Source organism: Mirounga leonina, unplaced genomic scaffold, assembly GCF_011800145.1.
Source record: "Mirounga leonina isolate KUSES-001 unplaced genomic scaffold, KU_Mleo_1.0 Mir_128, whole genome shotgun sequence".
Taxonomy (NCBI): domain Eukaryota; kingdom Metazoa; phylum Chordata; class Mammalia; order Carnivora; family Phocidae; genus Mirounga; species Mirounga leonina.
This window is the reverse complement of record NW_023270320.1, coordinates 13,099,402-13,117,281: the sequence shown is the minus strand read 5'-3', so window position 1 is coordinate 13,117,281 and position 17,880 is coordinate 13,099,402. Positions and strand designations below refer to the sequence as shown.

General features: G+C 37.5%; 1 protein-coding gene across 1 annotated transcript in view; it reads right to left on the bottom strand.

Moving 5' to 3' along the window:
- Nucleotides 1-16,908, bottom strand: part of TEX15 (testis expressed 15, meiosis and synapsis associated) — a 56,837-nt gene extending 39,929 nt beyond the window's left edge. Inside the window, exons 1-2 of the mRNA XM_035004079.1 lie at nucleotides 16,770-16,908; nucleotides 4,990-5,155 (exon numbers count right to left, since the gene is read on the bottom strand). Coding sequence (XP_034859970.1) covers nucleotides 4,990-5,155; nucleotides 16,770-16,908 — 305 coding nt within the window. The remainder of the gene's footprint in view (nucleotides 1-4,989; nucleotides 5,156-16,769) is intronic.
- Nucleotides 16,909-17,880: the final 972 nt, after the last annotated feature.

The window sequence follows — 17,880 nt, the reverse complement described above, 5'->3', positions numbered from 1 at the left end:
TAAAATAAAAAGCACTCATGCTCACACAAAACACTTTCGATCCACCTTGCAGAAAGGGAACCACCCAAAGTGTCATCCAGTTACTGCATCTAACTTCAGATCCATGTTGGGAGTAATATGCCTTCATTTCTAACAGGTCTGGATATAGATCTGTATAGTTAACATCCATTTAGGCAATATATAGCTACAAGATTAAGTTATCTACACCCAAAAATACACTGGTAAAGGGAAAAAAATAGGATAACTACAATTAAATTCAGAAAAGTAAAGAATGACACAATAATGGTGTTAGCTGGCCCTGAGCAACAGTACATCCTTTTGAAAAGAAGAAGCTAGGGTTCTCTATCCTCAAAATTCCAAAGGCTAGTAACCATAGCAAGATCATGTTTAGACAATGGTTGCAATTAGGACTTTCAGTCTCCTGGCAACAAACCTCTGAAACCTTCGCATCCTCCAAGGCTCTGAATCTGAAATGGCCTTTAGCTACTGCATTCCAATTCGAAACTATCCATTTCTTCCCCCAAATTGCATTTAAAATATATCTTTATTGTATAAACCTGAGTACTTTCCATTTACCTGGTAGAAAATACTTAAAAGGAGGTATTGGGAAAGTTAAAGGCAACAGACTTGTGCTTTGCAGCATACTTATTTCCTGTTAAATCTTCTTAAATCCAAATTCAAACTAACTTTTGAAAAGATGAATTCTTTACCTCAAGCTAATCTTCTGAAGCTGATCTGTGATACCAGATCATAAGAATAAAGAATCTTTCTTACAAAGTCTGAATTTTAAAGGCCTTTTGCGTCTAAGACATGGCCAAGGCACTTTAACATCCTGAATATTCTGTATAATTTCCCCCAAAACCAAAACCTCATGAAACAAATGGTTGTGTCCAAGGTATAAAGGATTATCACCAACTTCTCAAGTTGGCACCCTTACTGCCCAATCTCCAAGTTAAATCCATAGTGTAGAATCTCTTATTTGCCAGTACCCCTTTGCAGTACGAAATTCACCATCAGCTGGAATATGGTTGACTTCAAGTATAAAAACTTGCTCAATTTGGCTTAAAAATAAGTTGACTTCTTATAACAAGAAATTCAGAAATCAGGCAGCATTTATCAGGGTTGATAGATGCCATGGCTCCAGATGTTATCAAGGAGCCAGGTTTTTTCCATTTCTTTGTCCTTCTGTCCTCAGCTTTAGAGTCATCCTAACATTAGTCTTTTTATTACCTCACAAGGGTGCTATCAGTAACTTAAACATGCTTTCTTGGCTCACATCCAAATGACTTCTCTCTCCCAGAGACCCCCAAGCCAATCCATCTTGAGTGTGTTACTGACCCAAACTGATTTATTTCTGCCCACCCTTGGAACCAATCATTGATAAAGTAAATGAAATTAACCACAGATGGCTCAGACTATATCTGGAGTGAAACATAAACTAAGATCTCAAGGCTAATTCAACTACAACATTTAGCCGGGTACTGATAATCTTTAAAATGATATCATTTCATATAAATTTGAAATTTTTATTTTTATTTTATTTTTTTAAAGATTTTATTTATTTGACAGAGAGAGAGACAGAGAGAGAACACAAATAAGGGGAGTGGGAAAAGGAGAAGCAGGCTTCCCGCCGAGTAGGGAGCCCGATGCAGGGCTTGATCCCAGGACACTGGGATCATGACCTGAGCCGAAGGCAGACACTTAACAACTGAGCCACCCAGGTGCCCCAAATTTGAAATTTTTAAAAGTAATTTTAAAACAAAAAGGGTCAAACTGATAAAAATAAGGCAATGGACTTAAGAATAATTCAGTTTCAGTTTCTCTTTTACCCATTAAGACCAGCTCAAGTTTAACTCTTCAAAGCATCTCTCAAAACTCTTAAGATCAGTCCCTCATATGTGTACCTATATCTTTATTATAACATATTTTATATTTACTTCTAAACTAGAATGTGAACTCTTTTTTTTTTTTTTAAAGATTTGATTTATTCATTTGACAGAGAGAGAGATAGTCAGAGCAGGAACACAAGCAGGGGGAGTGGGAGAGGGAGAAGCAGGCTTCCCGCGGAGCAGGGAGCCCGACGCGGGGCTCGATCCCAGGACCCTGGGATCATGACCTGAGCCGAAGGCAGATGCTTAACGACTGAGCCACCCAGGCGCCCCGAATGTGAACTCTTTAAGACAGGAAAAAACATTCATTGTTCTTTGAGGGTTATCAAATACAGTGTCTGACATAGTAGATACTCAAATATTTAATGAATGATTGAATACACAGATGTTTAGATTTTTTTTAAAAAGATTTTATTTATTTATTTAACACAGAGGTAACAGCAAGAGAGGGAACACAAACAGGGGGAGTGGGAGAGGGAGAAGCAGGCTTCCCGCTGAGCAGGGAGCCCGATGTGGGGCTTGATTCCAGGACCCTGGATCATGACCTGAGCCAAAGGCAGACGCTTAACAACTGAGCCACCCAGGCGCCCTGATGTTTAGATTTTTAATGCTTTTGCTGATTTCAGACTTAAGAAGTGGTAGATGGAATGTAAATAAGAAGTAGAAATTGGTATCCTTTTGGAAATACTAGTTTTTGCTGAGCCCATAGATATAACTCCTCTAAAGGGAGTGATTGAAAGAAAAGCCATGGGGCACCTGGGTAGCTTAGTCAGTTGAGCGTCCAACTCTTGGTTCAGCTCAGGTCATGATCTCAGGGTTGTGAGATAGAGTCCCACATCAGGCTCTGTGCTCAGTGGGGAGTCTGCTTGAGATTCTCTTCCTCTCCCTCTGCCCCTCCCCCTACTCTCTCTAAAAAATAAATAAAATCTTGAAAAAAGAAAGCAGAAGACAGAAAGAAAAGCCAGAGGCAGTCAATGTTACTAATATATTTTCTTTTCATTCTATTATTTTCTTCTAACCATTTTTTTTTTAGGATTTTATTTATTTATTTGACAGAGACACAGTGAGAGAGGGAACACAAGCAGGGGCAGAGGGAGAGGGAGAAGCAGGCTTTCCACTGAGTAGGGAGCCCGATGCGGGCTCGATCCCAGGACCCTGGGATCATGACCTGAGCCGAAGGCAGACGCTTAATGACTGAGCCACCCAGGTGCCCCTAACCATTTTTAAAAATTTTTCTTTTTATTTTCTTTTCCACTTGGTCTTAAGGCTAATTAAAGGCACTTTATAGCATCACTGGTTTTTAAAAAATGAAATAAAAATTTAATTAAGTGCCCACTGTGTTGCCAGCTTCATACTACGAACATAAAAACAAAGAAGATAAAACTCACAATGCAGGAGAATCAGACAAAACCAATATATGGTAGTAAGACCTATAAAATGAGTATAAAGTACTATGGGAAACAAATGAGTTTGTCTAATTGGGCAAATAACTAAGAAATCAATAAATCCTACACCTGTTGGTTATTTGCAATGTTATAACATGTCATGTATTGTTGGGTAGTTGTTCTAATTTCTCTAAAATCAACAGGTTGTAAATTAAATGTTGGGCAGGGGAACATTACAAAAAAGGACAAAATTTTAAAATGCCTAAAAGAACTAAAATCAAAGGGCGCCTGGGTGGCTCAGTTGCTTAAGCGACTGCCTTCAGCTCAGGTCATGATCCTGGAGTCCCTCGATCGAGTCCCACATCGGGCTCTCTGCTCGGCAGGGAGTCTGCTTCGTCCTCTGACCCTATCCCCTCTCATGTGTTCTCTCTCTCTCATTCTCTCTCTCTCAAAAAAAAAAAAAAAACTTTAATAAAAAAAAAAAAAGAACTAAAATCAAAGAACAATACCAGGAATTAATTTTTGATCAAACTCTTATTTCAATCTGGAAGTGGCGGGATATAACCAGCCCACTGCACTTTTGCTCAAAACTGTTGTTTTCTAGATGACAAAATATGCTATCAACTAAATCTGTCATTCCCACCAATTCTCTCAAAGTGACATCAGGGGGTAAGTATGTTTAAGTCAAGAGGAATTAATTCTAAAGCAAAAAGAGAAACCAAGAACATTCCAAAATGAGTTCTAAGTGTGGGTCCTTGATCAAGCTACAGTTAGGTTTTAAGTTAAATGTCAGTTAATGAAGGAGGAAAAATCAGAAAATGAAAAAGGTAGACTGTGTTCACCTAAGATCTAGATCTATAAATACAAAATGTTTACAATGAGAACTTTGCATATGCTTTTCTTCTTTCTTACGAAAACAAAATACTGGATTACGCCTTCCCAAAAAGTACAAGTAGTACTTTAAAAAAATTAAAATGAAACTAATTTAACACTCTACATTAACTATACTCAAAAAAAAATTTAAGAGAAAAAAATAGGGGGTGCCTGGGTGGCTCAGTCATTAAGCGTCTGCCTTCAGCTCAGGTCATGATCCCAGCATCCTGGGATCAAGCCCTGCATCGGGCTCCCTGCTCTGTAGGAAGCCTGCTTCTCCCTCTCCCACTCCCACTCCTCTTGCTTGCGTTCCCTCTCTCGCTGTGTCTCTCTGTCAAATAAATAAATAAATAAAATCTTAAAAATAAAGAGAAAAAAAAATAGTGGCTCTAGAATAGCTGGAAATAGCCAGATACAATTTTGCCAAATTAAAACATCAACTAAGTCTCTGAACAACTGAATCAAGGAAAAAAAGTTATTCTCTGGATAATTTAACTGCTGTTTTATATATGCAGGAGGCACGAGGGATCTGTAAAATGGGTGCTTAATAAACGTGCTCATGTATGCTTCTGAAAAAATTTATCAAGATTAAAAAATTACAAGTGTCTGAAATCTGGCTACATAAACCTGTCAAACTTATTAATCAAAATCTTACACTTAGCTCTTCACTATTACACAAGGCTATGAGAAGCCAACAAAATAATAAACAAACAATCTCTGTACTTATTTTCTTAGTAATACTTACCAAATCTCAAATGGTAGAAATTACAAATTCTTATGACTTCAATAGTAAAAAGAAAAAAATCCAAAATCTCAACCTTCTTTAGGTCATAGTAACTTACCTCTTAGAAGTAAAATTTTTTTCCAGATCCTCATTGTGAACCAATTTTGTATCCCCAAACTGCCATGATGATTGTAGATCACAGCCTACATCAAGCTGGCACTGGTTAAGAGTATCATGTATGAAACTATACTCTCTAGTATTGGTGCAACAAGGTGACAAGTAAACTAAAGATAAAGAAAAGGGAAGTGGTTATTTGACTTTAAAATTATCTTTGTACATCTACAGAATGACATACATAACTATAATATCAAAACCACAAAAATGACATTGGTAAAATCCACAGATGTTAAGATTTTACCAGTTTTACATGCACTTGCGTGTGTATAGTTCTGTGCAATTTTGTCATATGTATAGATTCATGGCAACCACTATAATCAAGATACACAAGGGCACCTGGGTGGCTCCAGTTGGTTAAGCAATTGCCTTCGGCTCAGGTCATGATCCTAGAGTCCTGGGATGGAGTCCCACGTCAGGCTCCCTGCTCAGCAGGGGGTCTGCTTCTCCCTCTGACCCTCTTCCGTCTCGTGCTGTCTCTCATTTTCTCTCTCTCAAATAAATAAAATCTTAAAAAAAAAAAAAAAGATACACAAGTGTTCCATCCCACAAAGATCTCCCTTAAGCTGTTTTAAAGACAGAATAGTACTGACAACTGTATTCCCCTTCTCTGCCTCGAAGTCTTCAAAACTACTAATCTATTCTCCATCTCTATACTTTTGTCATTTCAAGAATGTTTTGTAAAGGGGTGCCTAGGTGGCTCAGTTGGTTAAGCGACTGCCTTCGGCTCAGGTCATGATTCTGGAGTCCAGGGATCAAGTCCCGCATCGGGCTCCCTGCTCGGCGGGGGGTTGGCTTCTCCCTCTGACCCTCCTCCCTCTCGTGCTCTCTGTCTCTCATTCTCTCTCTCTCAAATAAATAAAATCTTTAAAAAAAAAAAAGAACGTTTTGTAAGTAGAACTTTGTAGTTGTGATCTGTGGACATAAGCTTTTTTCATTCAGGATAATCCCTTTGCGATCCAACTAAGTTGTTATTTCAATAAATGGTTTCTTTTTATTGATGAGTAAGTACTCTATGGTATGGATGTACCATAGTTTAACCATTCACTAGTTATAAACCAAGGTAGTTGCCAATTTTTGGCTATTACAAATAAAGCTGCTATGAACATTTGTGTATAGGTTTTTGGGTGATGTACATTTTCATTTCTCTGGGATAAATGCCCCTAAGTGCAGTTGTTGAGTTATATGGTAGTTGCATGTTTAGTTTTTAAAGAAACTATTAAACTGTTTTTCAAAGAGTGGCTCAACTTTCTGGTTTCCACTGGGTGTATGACTGATCTGGTTTCTCTGTATCACTGCTAACATCTGGCATTGTTATTCTTTTAATTTTAGCTGTTTTAACAAATGGGTAGTGATATCTCATTGTGGTTTCCATTTCCTTAGTGGCTATGATGTTGAACATCTTTTTTTGTGCTCATTTGCCATCTGTACATCCTCTTTGGTGAAACATCTGTTCATGTCTTTTTGGATTGGATTGGATTGGAAACATCTGTTCATGTCTAATTGGATTTTCTCACCTCCCTTTTTTTTGTTTACTAATGAGTTTTGAAAGCACTTTGTATGTTCTGGATATGAGTTCATTTCATATACATGATTTACAAGTGTTGGTGAGGATGTAGAGAAAAAAGTACCCTTGTGCACTATTGGTGGAAATGGAAGTTCTTCAAAAAATTAAAAATAGAAATACCATGTGATTCAATAATTCCACTACTGGGTTTTTACCCAAACAAAATAAAAACACAAATGTGAAAAGATACATGCATCCCTATGTTTACTGCAGCATTATTTATAGTAGCCAAGATATGGAAGCAGCCCAAGTGTCCAACATAGATGAATGTATAAAAAAGATGTGATACATACACACACACATATACACACATGCATATACATACACACACACAATGGAATATTACTCAACCATTAAAAAGATGAGATCTTGCCATTTGCAACAACATGGATGGACCTAGAGCGTATTATGCTAAATAAGTCAGAGAGAGAAAGACAAATACCGTATGATTCCACCTATATGTGGAAAATGAAAAACAAAACATATGAATAAACAAAAAGCAGAATCAGACCTATACATAGAAAAACTGATGGTTGCCTGAGGAAAGTGGGGTGGGAGAATGGGCAAAATGGGTAAAGGGGAATGGGAGATACAGGCTTCTAGTTATGGAATGAATAAGTCAGGGGGAGAAAAGGTACAGAGTAGGGAATATTGTATTGTAATGGTATTTTAATAGTGTTGTATGGTAACAGATGGGAGCTACGCTAGTGGTGAGCACAGCATAATGTACAGAATTGCTGAATCACTATGTTATACACCTGAAAATAATGTAACATTGTGCGTAAACTATACCCCCAAAAAACCGCAAACCCCCATTTTCTTCCACTCTAAGTTTTCATTTACCTAACAGTCTTTCAGAAAATAAGTTTTTAATTGTGATGAAGCCAATTTATCAATATCTTTTTAAAAGTTTACTTTAGTAATCTTTACACCCAACATGGGGCTTGAACTCACAACCCCAAGATCAACAGTTGCATGCTTTACCAACTGAGCCAGCCAGGGGCCCACCCATGATTTATTTTGAATTATTTTTTGTGTGTAGGGGGAAGTTCCTTTTCTTGCTTATGGATGTTGTCCCAATTGCTCCAGCAACATCTGATGAAAAGACTACCTTTCCTCGATTGAATATACCTTCATAAAAATTAATTGAAAGAAAATCAAATGAGCATTATTAATGTGAGTTTATTTCTGGAATCTCTATTCTGTTCCACTAATCTATCCCTCTGCCAATGCTACACTATCTTGATTACCGTAGCTACAAAGTAAGCCTTAGTATTGAGCAGAGTAATTAGTTTCTTTTTCTATTTCAAAATTGTTTAAAGCTATTCCAGTTTCTTTGCCTTTTCATGTAAATTTGAGAATAAGTTTATTTAGAAAAAGACTTTTTCAATATTACATTAAATTACAATAAATCTAAAGATAAATTTGTGGAAAACTGCTATCTTTATTATGTTGAATCTTCTAAACTGTAAGTATACCTCCCTAAATAACAGATTCTCCTTGATTTCTTTCATCAGCATTTGCAGTTTATTTATTTATTGAGAGAGTGCTCATGCAAGCAGGGTGAGGGAGGAGCAGAGGGAAAGGGAGAGAGAGAATCTTAAGCAGGCACTTGATCTCAGGACCCTGAGGTCATAACCCGAGCAGAAATCTAGAGTCCAATGCTTTTTCTAAAAAAAAAAAAGATTTTATTTTTTAGAGAATATGCACACTTGAGAGACAGCACAAGTGTGGGGGGTTGTGGGGGGGAGAGGGGCAGAGGGAGAGGGTGAAGTATTTCTCTGCTGAGCAGGGAGCCAGATGTGGGGTTCCATCTCAGGACCCTGGGATCACGACCTGAGCTGAAGGTGGACGATTAACCGACTGAGCCACCCAGGTGCCCCTCAAGAGTCTGATGTTTAACCAACTGAGCTACCTAGGTGCCCTAGCATTTGCACTTTAAAGCATAAAAACACTGTACATGTTTTGTTAGATTCATACATATGTATTTCAAGTTTTGAACTATTATAAATGGCATTGTTTAATATTTTGATTTTCATGTATTCTTTGCTAATATATAGAAATTCAATTAATTTTTCTATTTTTTCTCTTTTTTAAATTGAAACATAGTTGACATACAATGTTATATTAGTTTCAGGTATACAACATAGTGATTCAATAATTATATTCATTACAAAATGTTCACCACAGTAAGTGTAGTTACCATCCGTCACTGTACAAATTACTATAATATTACTGATTATCCCCAGGCTGTACTTATCATCCCCATGACTTATTTTATAAATGGAAGTTTGTACCTCCCTCTCCTCTGGCAACCCCTACTTTCTTCTCTGTATTTATGGAGTCTATTTCTGCTTTTTGTTGGTTTGTTCACTTGTTTTGTTTTTTAGAATTCATATGTAAGTGAAATCATATGGTATTTGTGTTTTTCTGACTTATTTCACATAGTATAATACCCTCTATGTCCATCCATGTTGTCACAAATGGCAAGATTTTATTCTTTTTTATGGCTGAGTAATATTCTGTTGTGTGTGTGTGTGTGTGTGTGTATACATACACATACAACAACATCTTTATCCATCCATCCATCCATGGACACTTAGGTTGCTTCTATGATTTTTCTATTTTGATCTTGCACCCAGTGACCTTGCTGAACTTATTAGAGAATTTTTTTTTTTTTTGTAGATTCCCTGGGATTTCCTATGTAGACCATCATGCGATCTTCAAATAGAAACAGTTTTATATCTCCTTTCCCAATCTGTTTTTAAGTTAAATTCATTCTTTTTTGCACTGGCTACAATTTCCAGTACTATGTTGATAAGAATGGTAAAAGAGAATGTTCTTGCCATCTTACAGAGAAAGCTTCAGTTGTTCATCATTAAGTGATGTTAGCTACAGGTATTTTTTCTTTATGAAGTTGAGGAAATTCCCATTCTTAGTTTGCTGGGTCTCTATCCTGAGTGTTGAATTTAGTTGAATGCTGAACTTAGTTGAATGCTTATTTTGCATTAATTAATATGATCATGTAATTGTTCTTTATCCTTCAAATATAGATTAACTTTCAAATATAAAACCAGGCTTGCATTCCTGAAAAAAACCTCCTTTGGAAGTAGTGTAAAATGCATTTTATATACAGTACTGCTGAATTCCATTTATGTAAGATTTCTGCATCAATGTTTATGATGGATATTGGTATGTATTGTTCTTTTTTTGTATTATATTTGTCTGGTTTTAATACCAGAGTAATAGTGGCCTCATAAAATTATTTTCTGTGTTCTGGAAGAGGTTCTGTAGAATTTGTATTAACTCTTTCTAAATGTTTAGAGTTCTCCTCTAAAACCAACTGGGTCTAGAGATTTCTTTCCAACCATGTTTTCAATTATGAATTCAATTTCTGTAATGATTATAAAAAAGGGTATTTGAATAATCTGTTTAGTAGTGTGTTTTGTTACTTTGTACTTTTTGACAAACTGGTCCATTTCATCAAAGTTGTCAAGTTTATGTAAGCAGATCTGTTCATAGTATTCCCTTTTTAAACTTTCAATGCCATGGGTCAGAAATGATATTCCATTTCATTCCTGATAGTGGTAATTTGCGGCATTTGTATCTTCTGTCAGTCTTGTTAAAGGTTTGTCAATTTATTGATCTTTTTAATCAACCAGATTTTTTGTTTCATTGATTTTCCTTCTTCTGCTTGTTTTGGGTTTGTTACTCTTTTTTTTTTTTTTTTAAAGATTTTATTTATTTATTTGACAGAGAGAGACACAGCGGGAGAGGAAACACAAGCAGGGGGGAGTGGGAGAGGGAGAAGCAGGCTTCCTGAAGAGCAGGGAGCCTGACGCAGGGCTCCATCCCAGGACTCTGGGACCATGACCCGAGCTGAAGGCAGACGCTTAATGGATAAGCCACCCAGGCGCCTGAAATCCTTCCTATTTTCTAATGTAAGGATTTAGTGCTATAAATTTGTTAGCAATGCTTTAGCTGTGTCCCTCAAATTTGGTATGTTACATTTTAATGTTTATTTGATGTATATTTTCATTTCCCTTGAAATCTCATGAGTATTTAGAAATGTGTTATTTTCCATGTGTTTGTAGACTTACATATTACTTTATATTAATTTTTACTTTATACATGGCCCAAGAACACATTCTGTATGACTCCAATTCTTTTAAATATGTTGAGATGTGTTTTTGTGGCCCAAAAGATGTCTATCCTGATGGGTGTCAAATGAGCACTTGAAAAGAATGTCTATTCTGCTGTTGTTGGGTGAAGTCATGTACAAATATCAATTAGATTCTGTTGCTTGACAGTATTAATTTCTTCCATATTTTTGCTGATTTTCTGTCTTGACATGGGGCTTAAACTCATGGGGCTTGAACTCACGACTCTGAGATAAAGACCTGAGCTAAGATCAAGAGTTGGACGCTCAATCAACTGAGGAACTCAGGCACCCTAACTGCTGATTTTCTGTCTTAATAGTTCTATCAATTTTTTTTAATTGAAATTCAAGTTAGTTAACATATACTGTAGTATTGGTTTCAGAAGTAGAATTCGGTGATCATCTCTTACTTAAAATACCCAGTGCTCATCCCAACAAATGCTCTCCGTAATGCCCATCCCAAATTTAGCCCATTCCTCCACTGGCTCACCCATCCCTCAACCCCCCGTTTGATCTCTATAGTTAAGAGTCTCTTATGGTTTGCTTCCCTCTCTGTTTATCTTATTTTTCCTTCCCTCCCCTATGTTCATCCGTCTTGTTTCTTAAATTCCACATATAAGTGAAATCATGTAATATTTGACTTTCTCTGACTTATTTTGCTTTGCATAACACACTCCATCTAGTTCCATCCACGTTGTTGCAAATGGCAGGATTTCATTCTTTTTGATTGCTGAGTAATATTCCTGTGTGTGTGTGTGTGTGTGTGTGTGATCTTCTTTATCCATTCATCAGTCAACGGACATTTGGGTTCCCTTCCATAATTTGGCTATTGTTGATAATGCCGCTATAAACATTGGAATGCATGTGCTCCTTCGAATCAGCTTTTCTGTATCCTTTGGATAAATACCTAGTAGTGCAAGTGCTGAGTCATAGAGTAGTTCTATTTTTAACTTTTTGAGGAACCTCCATACTGTTTTCCAGAGTGGCTATACCAGTTTACATTCCCACCAACAGTGTAAGAGGATTTCCCCTTCTCTACATCCTTGCCAACATCTGTTGTTTCCCAAATTATTCATTTTAGCCATTGTGACAGGTATGAGGTGGTATCTCATTGTGGTTTTGACTTGTATTTCCCTGATGATGAGTGAGGCTGAGCATCTTTTCATGGGTCTGTTAGCCATCTAGATGTCTTCTTTGGAAAAATGTCTATTCATGTCTTCTGTCCCTTTCTTAACTGGATTATTTTTTGGGGGTGTTGAGTTTGATAAGTTCATTATAGATTTTGGATACTAATCCTTTATCAGATATGTCATTTGTAAATATCTTCTCCCATTCCAAAGGTTACCTTTTAGTTTTATTGTTTCCTTTGCTCTGCAAAAGCTTTTTATCTTGATGACTGCTGAGGCTAGGACTTGGAGTACTATGTTGAACAACAGTAGTGAGAGTGGACATCCCTGTTGTGTTCCTGACCCTAGAGGAAAAGCTCTGATTTTTTTTTTTTTCCATTGAGGATGATATTAGCTGTTGTTTTGTTTTGTTTTTTTAAAGATTTTATTTATTTATTTGACAGAGAGATAGAGAGAGCAAGAACACAAGCAGGGGGAGAGGGAGAGGGAGAAGCAGGTTTCCTGCCGAGCTGGGAGCCCGATGCGGGACTCGATCCCAGGACCCTGGGATCATGACCTGAGCTGAAGGCAGACACTTAATGGCTGAGCCACCCAGGCACCCTAGCTGTTGGTTTTTCATATATGGCCTTTATGATGTTGAGATATGTTCCTTCTATCCCAACTTTCTTGAAGATTTTTATCAAGAAAGGATTCTGTATTTTGTCAAATGCTTTTTCTGCATCTATTGAGAAGATCCATATGGTTCTTATCCTTTCTTTTATTAATTTGGTGTTTCAAGTTGATTTGCAGATACTGAACCACCTCTACAGCCCAGGAATAAATCCCACTTGATCGTGATGAATAATCCTTTTAATGTACTGTTGGATTAAATTAGCTAGTATCTTGTGGAGAATTTTTGCATCCATGTTCATCAGGAATATTGGTCTGTAATTCTCTTTTTTATTGGGGTCTTTGGTTTTAGTTCTATCAATTGTTGAGAGAGGTGCGCTAAAGTCTCCAACTATAATTCTGGGTTTGTCCATTTCTTCTTTCAGTTCTAACAATTTTGCTTCATGCATATTGAATACACATTAAGGGTTGCTATGTCTTCTTGGTAGACTGACCTTTTCATCATTATGTAGTATCTTTGTTCCTGGTAATTTTCTTTCTGCAGAAGTCTACTTTATTGCATATTAATAAAGCTACTCTCACTTTATTTTGATTGTTTGCATGGCCTATCTTTCTGCTTATGTTTATTTAAAAAAAATGTGTATCACTATATCTGAAGTGAATTTATCAACAGTATATACTTGAGTCATGTTTTTTAATATATTGTGTCAACTTGTTTTTTTTTTTTTTAATTATTTACTTATTATTTATTTGACAGAGAGAGACATAGCGAAAGAGGGAACACAAGCGGGGGAGTGGGAGAGGGAGAAGCGGGCTTCCTGCTGAGCATCGAGCCCAATGCAGGGCTCGATCCCAGGACCCTGGGATCATGACCTGAGCCAAAGGCAGATGCTTAACGACTGAGCTACCCAGGTGCCCCTCAACTTCTGTTTTTTAATTGGTCTATGTGGAACATTTACACTTAATATAACTGATATGTTAGGTCTTACGCCTGCCATTTATCTGTTTATTTTTCCCTTCATTGTTCAATTCTCTATTTCATTTTCCTGACTACCTATGGGTTACTTGAACATTTAAAAAATTCATTTTATTTTTATAAAAACATTTAATTCTGAGGTTAACTGTAGATTCACATGTAGTTGTAATATATAACACAGAGAGAGCCTATACCCATTCACCCAGTTCCCTCCAAAGGTAATATTTCACTTTATAATTATTTCCTCTATATTCCCTGAGAATCACATTAGAGAATGTTATAATTTTTCTCCAACTGTCAAATACAATTAGAAAACCCAAGAGGGGCTGCCTAGTGGCTCAGTTGGTTAGGCATCTGCCTTTGGCTCGGGTCATGATCCTGGGGGTCCTGGGATCAAGCCCCACACGGGGCTCTCTGCTTGGCAGGAAGCCTGCTTCTCCCTCTCCCTTTGCAACTCCTCCTGCTTGGGTTCTCTTTTTTTAAAATTTATTTTTTTTTTAGAGAGCATGCGGAGGAAGGGGCAGAGGGAGTGAGTGAAATCTTTTTTTAAAGATTTTATTTATTTATTTGAGAGAGAGACAGTGAGAGAGGGAACACAAGCTGGGGGAGTGGGAGAGGGAGAAGCAGACTTCCCACTGAGCAGGGAGCCCAATTCAGGGCTCTATCCCAGGACCCTGGGATCATGACCCGAGCCAACAGCAGATGCTGAACGACTGAGCCACCCAGGCGCCCCAAATAACTGGAATCTAAAAAAAAAAGAAAGAAAAAGAAAAAGAAAACTCAAGAAAAGGATGGCCCATTAAATTTCCCTATATTTTGACTCTTCCTATTGTTCTTTCTTCATTCCTAGTGTTCCCAGCTTCTTTCTTTTGTCATTTTCTGTTTAGGGAACTTTGTTTAGCCATCCTTTCAGGGTAGATATGCTGATGTAAAATTTTTAGTTTACTTCATCTGACAACGTTTACTTCTATTCTTGAAGGATATTTCTGCTAGGGACAGAACAATGGGTCGACAATTTTCTTTCTACACTTGAAAAATGTGCCAATTCCTTTGGACTCCATGGTTTCTGAGAAATCCTCTGTCATTCAAAAAAATTTTTCCCCTACAGGGGTACCTGGCTGGTTCAGTTGGTACAGCATGTGACTCTTGACCTTGGGGTCATGAGCTCAAGCCTCTGTTGGGTGTACAGCTTACTTTAAAAACATTTTTTCCCCCAGAGGAGCCTGGGTGGCTCAGTTGGTTGGGCGGCTGACTTTTGGTTTTCAGCTCAGGTAATGATCTTGGGGTCCTGGGATTGAGCTGTGTGTCGGGCTCTGCACTCAGCGAGAAGTCTGCTTGAGGATTTTCTCCCTCTCCCTCTGCCCCTTCCTCCACATGCTCTCTAAAAAAAATAAATCTTAAAAAAATTTTTCCCCCCTGGTGCGCCTAGGTGGCTCAGTTGGTTAAGCGACTGCCTTCGGCTCAGGTCATGATCCTGGAGTCCCTGGATCGAGTCCCGCATCGGGCTCCCTGCTCGGCAGGGAGTCTGCTTCTCCCTCTGACCCTCCTCCCTCTCATGCTCTCTGTCTCTCATTCTCTCTGTCTCAAATAAATAAATAAAATCTTTAAAAAAAAAAATTTTTTCCCCCTATAGATATATGGTTGCTCTAGTTGCTTTCAAGATTTTTCTGTCCTTAGTTTTCAGAAGTTTGATTATGGTGTGCTGTAGCATGGACTTTTTTTGGGTTTATCTTATTTATTAAAGCTTATTCAGCCCCTTGACTATATAGGTTTATGCCCTTTGCCAAATTTGGGAAATTTTTCACCAATATTTCTTCAAATACTTTTCCATACTCTTTTACTTTGGGGACACTGAAGACAAAGATGTTTAATCTTTTATTATTGTTCCACATGTCCCTGAAGCTCTGCCAACTTTTTTTCTGTGTTGTTCAGGCTGAGTAATTTCTATTGTTATTATCTTTAAATTCACAGACTCTTCCCAATGTCTTCTCAATTCATCTCTGGAACCCATCCACTGAGTTATTTAAATTACTGCATTTTTCAGTTCCAAAATTTCTACTTGGTTATTACATTTTCCACTTCTTTGCTGAGATTTTCTATTTTTCTTTTGTTTCAAGAGTGTTCATAATTGCTTACTGAAACATCATTATAATGGCTGCTTTAAAAGTCTTGCCAGATAATTCCAACTTCTGTTTCATCAGAGTGTTGGCATTTGTGGATTATCTTTTCTCATTTAAACTGAGATTTTCCTGATTGGTGGTAAATGAATGATTTCAAAAAATTATATCTTGGTCATTTTGGATGTTAAGAATAAGAGACTCTGGATCATATTTAATCTTGGGTTTTAGCAAGCTTCTACTGAAACTGAGCCAGCAGGGGAATCTGCCAGTAGGGAAAGGGGGGGTGGGGTACTGATTCTTTACTACCAGGTGGGCCTGAAGACCTGGCTCTCCACAGGGTCTCCAATGACACTGTGGGGGGATGATTTGTTACCCCAAGGAAGGAGTGGAGGTCAGCGCTCCTGACTCAGCCTCCACTGACAAAGTGGGAGAGGGATGGGTGCTTTGTAATTGGCAGGTGTCACAGAAGTCCAGGCTCCTTACTTGGTCTTTATTGGCTCTACTCCAAGTGAGAAGGGGTGGCTCATCACAGGGCAGGGGTGGAAACCATGGACACTGCAGGGGCAGGGGACGGCAGGGAGGGGAACTTGTTACTGCCATGAAGGCGAAAGGCGTTTAGTGGAAGTCTAAGTCCTCCACTTAAGCCTTTGCTAACAAAGGTGTACAGGTTATATTTTCACCCTTAATTTTTTGTAGGAGTAAGGTATTTATTGTCAACCAGGGTTCTATTTTTCTAGGATGTGCCTTTCCCAGTCCTTGGCAAGGGAGAACAGACTTTTTCTTGGGGCTTTCTGTGTCTGTTTCAGATGGCATTCCTGGACTGTTGGCATCCAATCTAAGACATGGAGGAAACAAACAAAAAAACCAGAGAACTTACTGCAATAGCATTCCTTGATTCCCAGGGTCCTTAGCCGGTCCATTTTCTCTAAACCTTTCAAAGTCTTCTAATATTTGTTTTATGTATGATATCCAGAATTTTTAAGTGTACTTAGGAGACATATCTGTTCTATGTACCTTTGTGTGGATACATGTGTGTTTAAGGAATTAAAGGCATGACTTAACCTAATTTTATATAATCAAAACAGAAGACGAACATAAACTAAGAATCAGAGAAATGCAGTAATAGTTATGAAATAAACTCATCTTCCATGGAGATAGAATATTACCTTTCCCAGCTGTCCTCCTGATCTTGGGAATAGTGAATTTTTTCAGAGGATTGACTTCTACACCAGCGACTAATAAAGGTTCACTGGTTGAGTTCATTTTCCATAGTGTCTTGTGTTTAGCAATCTCTTTCATTTCCATTTTGTTGGTGGCCTAAAATCAACCCCAAGTTATTAAGCAAAAGGTCAATAAACACATAAAAGGCAATGGCAGTAAAACGGTTTAAAAATTCTTACATGGAATTGAATATATATTATTGGTCACATTCACAACAGATTCCAATCTCAATTTGCCAGGTTACCCAAAATAAAAAATGAATTAACAGTTTTAGCTTTTATGTAATTTTTTGAATATTTATTTTGCAGTTTCTAATAGACCTTTTTTGTGTAATTTATGTAACTATAATTGGGTAACCAAAAGTCTGTGTTCCTGAAAAGCTTAATAACTTATAAACAATTTTTATTAACATTTAGTAAAATTCTTGCCAAGTACTATATTTTTAAAAGTATTTTGCTGACACACTTCTGTGAATAGAATGATATTCTTGAAATCAGAATCTCTCCTTTGGAAGAAACTTATTAAAGTTGTAAACCAACTACTGCACAACTATCCCTACAATAGCCTGAACAATCACCCATCGGCTACTGTTCCATAGTATCATTCTATAAATGGATTAAGACCTCATAAATTGTCATACTAGTAACAGATTTCTTTTCTTCCCTCCTCCTTTCTCTCTCCAGCCCTCCCTCTCCCCCCACCCAACACAATGATTCTTAACCTTTCAAGTAGAACTCATATTAGGTACTGAAGGAGAGATGGAGCCTACACACAGAGAAATATATGTAGACATGGATTTTTCATACCATTTCATAATATGATTCATGGGCCTCCTGATAGCTATCAACTGCTTAGTTCAAACTTAGATCATAATCTACATTAAGAGTTGCCAAAATTCTACAGAAAGATCACAAAGGAGAAGATTCTACAGAAAGGTCACAAAAGATCTTGCCCTCAATCTCCACTCCATCCTTTATGAAAGATAATCTTACAGCCTCCCAATCAATGGATTATGGATGAGAATAGTGAATGGACAGAGACCTCTAGAAATAGAAG